We start from the raw sequence: 12,154 nt of genomic DNA, 5'->3' as shown, positions 1-12,154 counted from the left end.
AAAATATTCTTCACAACAATAAACATAAAACAGAATCACAAAATTGCACATTAAAGAACATCAACGTATGAAATAAATGATGATATTTGAAATGATTTAAAATTAATTATTTCAAACTTTCGACTGAATTTAAATGCGAATTTAGGGAAAATTTAAAAAAAAAAGCCAACTAATCCTACTAACAAGGAAACCTCCGAAAATTCTCAGTCCGAAACCCTGCTTGAAAAATCGTACAAAGTATGAAAATATAAATGAAGCTTAAATAAGAAATTCAGGTCCCAAATAGAAATCGAAAAGCACAAAAATAAAACTTTGCAGACTTTCGTAAAATTTCTATTTGAGAGAACATTTTGTAAGACAATTACAGTATACGTGTTTGACATGGCATATAATGAAATTTCAATGCTCAGAAGTATAGGTCATTCGTTATCACTTGAAACCAAATGCTTTCTCACAGTAAGAACCTTATGCTGGAGTTAAGCGAACTAGCTAGCTTGCAAGTCGAAGCGTAGCGACGGGAGGGGGGGAAGCTTCTGAATTCACTTTTTCCTTCCTCTCACGCGCAGGTAGGTTTCATAAGTTACCGAATGGTCTATAACAATTCTTGTTAACGAAATACAAACATTCTGTCTTCGACTTTATTTATCAAACTTGATTACTGTTGGTAAATAATGAAACACAAAGTTCATAATGCAGAATGATGTAGTAAAAATGTGACTTTAGCACTGTAGCTCTTCAGAATGGAAGTTGTTACAAAAATACCTTTCTTTATTAAGCAGTAAAACTGTTACTGAAATACTATTGTAAAGAAATATTTTTTGTTATATTTTAAACCTATTTTCACTCCGTAGGGTTTATATTGAGTGATAAACTATTAGAACACACATAATTCATTTACCTTTGTACAAATTATCAAAGAGGGTTTTGAACTGAGTGGAGGATTTCCTTTTAAATTATGTATCTTTAGTGTCTTAATTTTGCATTTTTTGTATTTTTCAAACTGTATTATATCTTAATAATTATATTGAAAAATACGAGTATGCCTCAATGTATAATATTATGCAACCGTCAAACATTTTTGGGTGGAAATTTGTGCGTTCAATACAGAATTCAAAGTTACATTCCAAACTGCATGATTTGACAGTAATAGTAACTAAATGTCTTCAAGTTTTTGGTCATTTGTTTGTACTTTACATTCGAAGGCTTTTTGAGTATGATATACTGGGTTTAACTTAATGTGTGATATCAACTTCAGTACGTATTGTTAAATCATTTGAAAACAATAGAATAGTTGTTGTAAATGCATATCCGATTTCCTGTTGCTTTATAGCTAAAATCAAGTTACTTTTTTTAGCATCACCTTCATAGATAGAATATGCTGCAATTTCCTGGAAATCTTGTTGCGTACATAGACTTAGCAATCCATTGTTATCCATGAATATCCTACATATATTGACTTTGAGATCTCCCAACAAATACTTCAACGAATTCAAGTCCGGTGAACGTGGAGGCCAGAAAAATTATCTGCATTATTTACGAATTGTTTGGTTACAAGAAAGGTGGAAACACTATTTACATTATATTCTCCAAGGATTGCTTGAGTTAAAAAGCTACTGTTCAGTGACAGATTAATGGAATTAATTGTAATACAGGGAATTCGTAACTTAGAATAAGCTTCAGATTCTTCTTGCTGCTAATTTCTTCAAGTATTCCTGTAGGTTTAGGTACTCTATGAAAGCAATTGACGTAGGATTAGCAAGTTTTCTACTAAATATTTACATTGCATGTGTAATAGTTCACTGGAGAGTGTAAAATACCAGAATTCTCATTGTTGACCAGAGAGAAATTTCATTTTTGAGTGAAGAGATTTTTTATCAAAGGGAATGGTATCCACTGCGTTGGGTATACCGTATTAGGGTACGGTACAGTATTGTATGTGTTTGTTTACTTCTTACGACGAGTTCGTGCTGGAAGTCTGGTATTGTGCACTAGTTGTGGAACTCGAGAACAATGGAACACTACTTCCTCAAGACATGCATCCTACCATTACCTGCGAATTCTCTGTAGCTCAGTATGTCAACAGAGTTAATGAATTCTATATTGGTCTTAAACTGGGAACAAAGAGCAAGAGTGCAAATGTCCATGCGGACTAAATTTTTTTATTTGAAGTGCTGAAATTATTTTTGAAACCTGTGCCACAAATTAAGTTAATATCTGTATAAAATACACATTTAGATTTTATTGGGCTTGTATAGCCATTCAACCTTCTGTAATATATTTCTAACATTTGGTGTACGTCTTCATGGTTTTATTACGAATGCGAATAAAACTTGTCTCGATTTTATAAGATGATAATTGCATATCAAGTTTTAAAATTATAGGTCTTTCGTCGTCTCGTGAAACTAAATGCTTGTGGACGCCATAGCATATAGTAAGAGCGAGCTCGTTTGCTGCGAGTAGCAGCGCAGCGAGGCGAGGAAGGGAAGCTTCCCAGTCCACTTTCTTCTTCCCCTGACGCGCAGCTAGGTTTGACGAGATACCGAACGGCTTATCACTGTTTATAATTGAATAATTAATATGTTGTTCATAAAGTAAGAAATTCTACGATGAATATTAATGACTTACGACAGACTGTTAAGGGAATAAATAGTGTCCATACTGGAGATACAGTTTAAAATCTCGGGTTATCAAAATTATATTTTTGAGAAACAATGACAACAGTTGAGTTAAATTTTGGCATTCTGCTCCTATTTCACAGCCATCTTTCCACTATTTCTCCGTTAATCATCATCTTTGTTCTGAGATGATCTACCTTTTTGTAGTGCATCGAAGGCAACGTCTAGCAAGACTCAATCATACAGCTTTGAGGGACTCTTAAGTCAATATACTAAAATACTTGCCATTTGGAAATATTGAAGACGTGTATAAAATATGATAAAAACGAGAAATGTTTGTAATAAGCATTTATTATTAATTTCAAATTATTTAAGTCCTGAGGCAAACTGGACGTCAGGTAACCTTTGTTTAATTTCCAACTGCAGTATTTCATCAACGCTGCAAGATATATACATATAATCCTTTCGATGTAAGAATAAACCTACTGTAAACAATGTCACGTGACTCAAATTAGGCGTGATTGGCCGTAGTTTGACTTTAGCGATTCTCACTAAGTGCTCCCGCCCAATGTTGTACATTCTGTTAAACATTTCCTGTTACTCGTCGAAATAGACCTAACCTCACTACTATTCATTCGTTTGCTCAGAAAACTGTTACTTTATAATTAATTAATTTGATTCAACTCACTTAACTTACTATATATATTCAACACTATTTCTTTCTCTCCTCTTTTGAGAGGGTTTCCACTCTTATATTTAGTACCGGTAACCACAACATTGAGGATACAGAAGCCATACTATCATGTGTTAAGAGAACAAGCTCAAGTGGCACCAGAATATTACAGGGACTACCTTGGTATTACTCTTAGTATTCATCCGCGTACCACGTAAATAACAAAATATAAACGTAGCTTTTCTTTTATATAGTATTTTACATATGAGTGAAGTTATGTGTTTCATCGTATTCAATAACTAGAATTAAATATTTATTTTCAAATAATACAAGATTAAATATGGTTTCCAAATACGGAACTATATTTTTCTGCGTCGTGTGAGTGTTTCGACTGGGAGCCAATCACAGGTATGACAGCCACGTGCTTCTGTTTACATTAGGATTTTTCTTACGGCGAAAAGGGTATAGGTATTAGCTCCGGGATATAGCATAGAGCTGTCAAACAATATAGGCTATTGTAAGCTATATGTTAGCATTCGAACCACATAGTTGTCTTTCTTTGGCTTGAATAATTTTCTCTAGAGTATCATGTTCTCTGTCGTTGATGAAGCAGGTAGAAATATGCATGTTTAACTATCCCTATATAAAGCAGTACGAGCATAACACTTTTATTATTCCATCCTATATTTTCTCCCATGAAAATTAAACAAATAAAACCTTCCTAACTCTATGAACTTCATAGAACTATTATGAACAATGGAATAATTTCAATACCTAAATTTCTTCTTATTAAGCTGATATTTTCCACACATACACAAGTGTAGATTAATTAATCAAAAGTATAATGTTGGCGCTGTATTTATCTACTTTGCGTCCTAGGATACGACATACAACAGCGCCGTGCAGCAGCGATCCAAGAAATTAATGACTCTGCTTGTATAGTCCCATTTAAGTTACTTTACTTTCATACAAATATGAGTAGCGCTTATGTAACCTAGTTCACAGCCTACTATAAAAGTATCAATAATATATTTTATAGGTTAACAACTGGCAAAACTCCGCTGAAGGAGGTTACTAAACCTCACCGCTGCGCTGGAGGCGGAGTCGGAGTTTCCTTCCATTAATCTGAACCATTGTCGCTACTGATTGACTAGTCATCTGATGCATCACTGCTATCAGTTAAACTAACGAAATTATTCTGTCCGTTTCACTGTCTATTATATTAGCACTAGAAATATATTGTTCTTTGTTATCTTTAACGTGCTAAATATATTTCTTCCACTTGTCTTTTCCATATTCTGCGAAAATCGTTCCTTTACGTTAAATGAGGACCCAATTTCTGTTATAAAAATCCAATTGAAAAAACTGGAGACAACTGACTAAACATTTTAGTCTGTCCCTTTAAGTAAATGAAACCAATTAGAACAATAAATGCTTATTTTTAAAGCATGTTTGGGTTTTGAAGATAGATAATGTTTAAGTACGCGCTACTTGACGGACCGCGAGCAGTCAGACATAAACTTAACAAGTGATGATATCTTGGTGACTCATTCTGTTAACATGTTTTTTCAACATAAAGTAGAATCTATTTAGACGATTTCATACACTGCAACTATCCATTTATCTCTTCAAGAAAAAAAGTTATCGCTGATCCAGTTTTCTACTTCAAAAACATATTTTCCCCACACTACAGTATTATAAAACAAACCTCAATTAAGATGTCTTACATTTATTATATTGCGGTGACTTAGACACCTTAAAAATCTACAAACAATACTCTTCAACATGTTTTTTTCCTTATTAGAATCTGACTACTACTTTTTGAGTTATCAACTGTGTAAAATGCGAAAATATTCTGCTCCATTGAAACTCTGCGTAACTAATGCCTTATTCCGTTATTGGCTGTCAATTAGAAGGAGAAGGTGAATAGTATATTGTGTCACTCTTTAAGATTGACGCATGCGCAGACCAACGGAGTTTATTAAGTTGTTCCCTTTTAACTATCTAGCTGTTAGTTTTAGTTATGAAATTAATTTTCCTCTTTTACAGGCATAGTTAACTAATTAATAACATAAAAACGACTTTGTAAAGTTCAAATGTCTACAGTAACTAGATAATAATTGGTATTATATTTTAGTGTTTTGTTCTAGCACAAGAAATATCCATGAATAAGTCATCTTTTCCTTTACTACGATAATTATATTTTGTCAATACTACTATAGAACATAGAGTTTACTGTATAACGACTTAGATTTGTAAAGCTAGCATCTGCGACATTTTGTAATAAGAGTCTCAAAAGAAATGGCATTAAAATCCTGCTTCCCACATGGAACACCTGAGCCACGAAAAGATTGATCACAGCACAATATCGACAATTCTTTGAGACGGATGGTCTTTGTAAAGGCTCAAAAAGATTTTCAGTAAAACTACATTTTCATTAAAAATTAGACTGTCTTACAGAATCTGTAGATAATATGAATTTATTATAGAGGGTCCGACAGTTGGTTGTGATGAATTTCAGCATATAGTTCTGAAGGTTTAGAAATAACAAAACAACACAGGATATGGCTTGAACAATGCAATTTATTGGCATGTTATTACTTTTTGAAAATGGCACATTTCAAGTGAATCCTGTATCTTATGGTTGGTTGTAGTCATTGTTCATGACACGTCGTAGCAACTGTTAGGTCTGGAGATCGAGCCGGCCAGTTATCGCCAAACCGAGGAATTAAATATCGAGGGAAAATATTTCTCAACAATTGCAGTAGCCTATGTTTCTGGCAGCAGAAGCTATAGCCCCGTCTTTTTTAAACTAAGTACCATTCTTGTCTAGTGCGTCTCTGAATAGCGTCTGTAACATTTCCCTATAACTCTTCAATTTATGTGGAAAAAAGTAGGGACCAATGGTGACTCTAGCAGAAATAGCGCACCATAGGCCTACGTCAGATTTTCACTGCGTATTTGCCGTTCATGCAGTGTCAAGACAACGTTTAATTTAATGGTACTCAGTCCGTAAAGTGGTTGCTTTACAGACAGATTACAGTCCGTGAAATGATCTACTATAAGAATCAACCCTATAAGGTCTTCATAACAATATTATTGATAAAAATAAGAATGTCGTAACTACAACAACAAATTATTCAAGTGGTGGGCTTTGTAAAATTTATATTGGAAATAATTCTAACAAATAGAAGGCCATGGCGTGTCAGTAAAAATAAATATTGAATATAAGATTAAATTTTAGTTTAATACTAGTTTTGAAAACTACTTTACGGACTGAGTATCAAAAAATATTGTATGTTACATGTACGTGAAACCTTCAGCATCCTCATATGATATTACGGACTCTACTTAACGCTTCGTCCATATTCATTACTCGTTCACTAAAGATACGTTTCACTCACTAGTTAGGTAAATTACTATTACTGTACATTCTTGCCAAACTCGGTAGAAACAGCGTGCCTTGAATAATTTTCGGGTAATACTGCAGCAAAATGTGAGATTTCGGGGAAGTCACTTGATATGTGTCATTTAAATAAATAATAATTGAGTTCGGAAGTGAAACATGGCAATTGACGTATTAGTGTTTTGAAGTAGGTAAACATTTATACATGCAACAGTTTCTATAGTTAGCAGGAAAGTAAAATCTGTATACTTCTGCCATCTGTTGAAATGTTGAAAAACTATCTACTGCATTAGACGCAGGATGTAAGATACCATATTATACGCTGCATATCTCATTTATGACAAAAATGTCAGTTACCATGTTTTATTCCCGAGCCCCTCATATGTCAACAAATTGCATTGTTGAAACCATATCCTGTGTGCTATTTTTATGTTTCTGAACCTTACAGTCACTTTAGAACAGTATGCTAAAGTTCATCAGAACCAACTGCCGGATCCCTTGAAAAGGTTATTATGAAACTTTAAATTTACGCAGACAATGTAAGTAAATTGAATTTTTCACTAGTAAACGACCTGAAAAGTATACATATTTGTATGAAATGATGAACGTATGCTTTTCATTCTTTGATCTATTAACATATCTTACTTGAAAAGATAGTAACATTGCTATTTAGAATTTATATTGTACCCTATTGTGATTTTCTTTATAAGTTGAATACTAAAGTGAGTTGAAATTATAAACTAAGACATGAATAGCAGCAATACTCTAATTCTGCAGATAAAATATAGGCCTACTCGTAAACTATGGTACCTATGTAAAATTTTAATTTGTCAGAATAGTGATCTAAAATTTCGGTTGTTATTTTAAAATTGATACACGGATTCCTGTATAGTGTATATTTTCCCCCATATTATACATAATATGATCATGTTTGTCATGCAAATTTTACTGTTGTTTAGAACTTACTGTTAGCTAGAAATTAAAATTTTAAACATGGCTACATTTTAACTTGAAATTGGATTTCAGATTTTACATAAAATTATTTTCACTTCCATTGAAACATATATAGGCTAATGCTACAGGTTGAATTTTGATCTGGATTAGTAATATTCCAAAGAAAACATTAAAACACTTTCCCCACAAAATTGTGGAAGTATTTTGTACGATTTATACAGTCTTGATTTGAACATCTATGCGACTTCGTGCTTTGTGTTCTTAGTACTTTTGGTAATTACTTATGTTCGCAGAACCTCTAACTTCCTGCAATATATGAGACAATTGGAGTATGAAACCAGCCTCATAAAGTTTTAATTTGTTTTTATAATTATTTTTAATGGGCACGATATTTTAATACTGAAAATTAACTTAATTTTCAACCATTAGAAAGAAGCGTATAATTTGAAAACTCAGAAAAGTACTTCAGAAATTAAATTATGTGCGTGAAAAATAACATATTTAAATATGCAAATATATACAATATATATACAAATGGCTTTTAAGGAACCCGAAGGTTCATTGCCGCCCTCACATAAGCCCGCCATCGGTCCCTATCCTGTGCAAGATTAAGCCAGTCTCTATCATCATACCCCACCTCCCTCAAATCCATTTTAATATTATTCTCCCATCTACGTCTCGGCCTCCCTAAAGGAAATATTCAAATATAAGTTGGAAAATTAAAAAAGTGGGGATTTATATAAAATGATCAAATTTATCCTTTCTATACAATACCCTCTTTATTTTAAGAATATAGTGTTTCTTATGCTCTTCTGTAAAGCACCACTCAAACTCTCAGAAAAGTTAACACCACAGCGGTGAAAACTCTTCAAGAAAAGTCTCATACTCTACATAATTACAGAAGCACATTATATATAAAAACGTTAATGGTTATTACATTCAACATATGAATATACATGTGAGAGTTGTTGAAGATTTGTTCTGCCAAACTGTTTCAACTTCCAAAATAAGCTGTTTTATTCATATTTACATCACTTTATGGTGGAGGAAACTTGATGATCTTCAACCACTTTCAACGAAATAAATTGTAAGAGAATTGGTTTATTTTGACAAGGACTGCATTCAAAGGATATCAAACATGTTCACTCACTTCGTTCAAGGCATACATCGTAGTTGAATTCTTGAAGATTTCACACTCAAGCACTGCGCGAATCTTATTCCAAACCTACAAACAGGCATGACGTCTTATTCATCCATAGTTCGTTTGCTGATAGCACAGAATATGTCTGTGCTCTTCCAGATATACTGTAAAAATCGATGTATTTGGCTGTGACATGGTAGTCACAGTACTCACGAACTTTTTTTAGCCGTAAGAGGCTAATGCCAAAACCGTGAATTGAAGGAGAATTAGGGCAAAGAGTCTGAAATAAAAAAGCTTGTTCTTACACAACTGACAACTCAGACTTTCATTAGAGGTGTCACTGGGTTTCTTCACACGTTGGTGACGTGGATGGCCTCAAGTCTGCTACAAGAGGGACGACGACTCTGGCTTGCGCTGGCACTGACTGTGGTCATGGGCATCAAGGAGCCCGAGTATCCAGGTCCGCATTCCGCCAGAACCAGCGTCTGTATGTCCATGGCGGACTTGGTCTTGCGAGGAGGGTTCATGGGTAGCGTGACCATGGTGGTGGAGCTCCCTACGAACACTGAGTTCTGGCGGGGCCTCAGCAAGGCGTGACCTGGCTCGCCGATACAGTTCACGTTGAACTTGGAGAATGTCCGGTGCTGAAACAAACAATTTTGTGTCAAACATAGGAAAAATAAGAAAGCTAAAACTGTTTGCTTCAAACCATCTCAGTCAAAGCTATGGGGTCGGAAGTAAAACTAGTCGAAGTCGCTGAAATAAAAACTCGAATTCCGACTAGACATAAAACATTTCAATAAATTCGTACTTTAAGGAGAGTCAGTCATTTCCATGTTACCCACATCAAAATAAATCGCCAGTTGCATAGCTTCACTATTCTGCATATCTTTACGCAGAACTACGTGTGAGTGCGATCACTTGTCGACAGGTACATACATAGCCTTACTATATTAAATATCCTTACGTAGAAGCGCACGGAACAAGAAGGGAAAGAGGAATACGGTGAGAATAGGTGGGATTCAAGGCGTACAAAGGAACTGCAATGAGTACGAGGAGTGAAAGGGAAGTACGAGAAGTAAAAGGGAAGTAAGAGGTGTATAAGGGAAGTACGAGGAGTACAAGGGAATACGAGGAGTACGTACGAGTACGAAGGAAAGTACCAGGGGTACAAGGAAAGTGCCAGGAGTACAAGGAAAGTGCGAAGGAAAGTACGAGGAATACAAGGGAAGTACGAAGAATACGAGGGAAATACGAAGAGTACGAGGGTAATACAAGGGAATTCAAGGATTACAAAGGAAGTACGAGGAGTAGTGCAAGGGAAGTAAGAGGAGTTCGAGAGGAATACAAAGGAAATTCAAGGAGTACAAAGAAACTACGAGGAGTACGAGCGAAGTATGAGGAGTGCAAGGGAAATAATAGAAGTGCGAGGAGAATATTAGGGGAGCAAAAGGGAGTACAAGGGAAGTAGAGGGGGAGTGCAAGGAGAACAAAGGGAATAAGGAGGTTATGATGAAGAAAAAGAGAACAAGTTGAATATACGTAGAATACAGGGAAGACAAGGTGAACAAGAGGGAGACACTGAGATTTAGGATTAGACACCGAAGGCAAGGGAAATGCAAAGATAACAAGGAGAAGACAGAGAGAACAAAGGAAATTCAAGGATAAAGAGAAGACAATGAGACCAAGGAGAGTACAAGAAGAACTAGGGGATTGCACTTTTCTGTGAAAGCCAATCCTAACGTCACTCCATATAATGAGGAGAGAGATGTGGTTCTTCATCAAAATAAAATGTTTTGGTCAATATCTCAGCAATTGATATTCAAATTTAATTCATAAGTTTATAGTTAATTACTTATAGCTAAAACTATGCGCAACGGTAAATCAAATCCTAGGTCACATAGAAAAGACTACATATACCGTGATTACAACTTCAACGTGCTATAAAATCATCACCATTGAAAATGTTGAAATTCTATTTGTTGTTCTTTGTTTAGCAGCAACGAAATTTTGAATCGGTATATTATATAGAAACCAGTACATACATACATATATAGAATATATATATCACGTCACAGTTCCGGTAGTGTAACCACTGTGTAATGCAAACAGTTGTATGGCCCCCTTTGCAAAGCTTCTTATCTGTACATGGTAATTAGTTGCAACTGCATGAAGACGGTTAAAACTTAATTTTGCAACTTGACCGGGCATCACCCCATTGACACTAGAAGTTTAAGATCATTCCGATATAACTCTTCCACAACGATGGATTGGTCGTGCAACTCATACACACACACACATATATATATATATATATGATCGGTCACTTATTTTAGTACTTCAGAAACATTATTTTTTATGTATGTAATCGTGTGATTGAATAATTCTGAATTGTTTTTTATTTAATTATGGCCACGTGCATCAACGTCGGTTAGTGTAACCACTGGTAAAAATTGCCACCTAACCCCTGGTTAAGCATTTTTACTGTGCATCGACTTCGTTTAGGGCTTAAACAGGAGGTTAACCACGGTAATCTCTAACCGGTCATATTCTAGCGGTGAAACAAGATAACCAGTGATTTGCAGGCCTAGTAAAACAAAATATCGGCTATATCTCCAGCTGGTTATTTCGAAGATTAGTATCGCACTTGGATAGGGATGATAATGAGCCTGAGTTTTCATTAGTGGAAAGAGAATTCTTATGAGGAATTAGGTGACAGAAAATTTCAGAAGGGATTTCATTTTATCAAAATCTATCGTATCATTTCAGCTGCAACAAATGGGTCACTTGGAAAAACTCACAAACAGTCCTATTTCTCCCATTGCGATTCTATGCAACTGATATTTTCAATATTTTAATGGGGATAACTGGAGTATCTCTTTTCCACTCTGGCTGAACGAAGAGAAGTTATGGATGGATCTTAGTATATTGCATATTTCCCTGGTATAATTATTGAGGTCCTGAATTATACACACATTCCTACTGATTTTCATCATCATTTTCCTTTATGCATATTCCTACTGATTTTCATCATCATTTTCCTTTATGCATATTCTATATAGCATATATAAAGATTCCCCATAAATAAATGAAACCTATTAATATTTCAGACCCACATTGGGATATAATCATTTTCGCTTTTAATTTTCCATTTTGTACGATTCTAACCCAACCGCACTGAAAAACAAAGAATACATAACAGCGCCCAAAGAAAAACGAATTCAACACGTAAATATAGGATGCGTTCGTTTCGAAGTAGAACGGAGTAAGTGCAGTCGTTTTTAGACGTTAACTATTACTTTTGCAGATGCTTTCCTTTCGTCATTTTCTAGAAACAGTATACCATCACTGTCTTTACCATGGTT

General features: G+C 34.8%; 1 protein-coding gene across 5 annotated transcripts in view; it reads right to left on the bottom strand.

Annotated features, from left to right (window-relative positions):
• Nucleotides 1–8,338: 8,338 nt before the first annotated feature.
• The window catches only part of LOC138696354 (uncharacterized), a 386,543-nt gene continuing 382,727 nt past the window's right edge, over nucleotides 8,339–12,154 (bottom strand). For 3 of the 5 annotated variants that reach the window (XM_069821181.1, XM_069821203.1, XM_069821213.1), the window contains one exon: nucleotides 8,340–9,433. In XM_069821181.1, the coding sequence (XP_069677282.1) occupies nucleotides 9,140–9,433 (294 nt within the window). In that variant the 3' untranslated portion in view covers nucleotides 8,340–9,139. Of the gene's footprint in view, nucleotides 9,434–12,154 lie in introns of all 5 variants that reach the window. The other 2 variants (XM_069821192.1, XR_011331363.1) reach the window with 2 other exon arrangements.

This window comes from Periplaneta americana, chromosome 1 (genome assembly GCF_040183065.1).
Source record: "Periplaneta americana isolate PAMFEO1 chromosome 1, P.americana_PAMFEO1_priV1, whole genome shotgun sequence".
Taxonomy (NCBI): Eukaryota; Metazoa; Arthropoda; class Insecta; order Blattodea; family Blattidae; genus Periplaneta; species Periplaneta americana.
The sequence above is the reverse complement of the archived record's forward strand: the minus strand, read 5'-3'. Positions and strand labels throughout refer to the sequence as shown.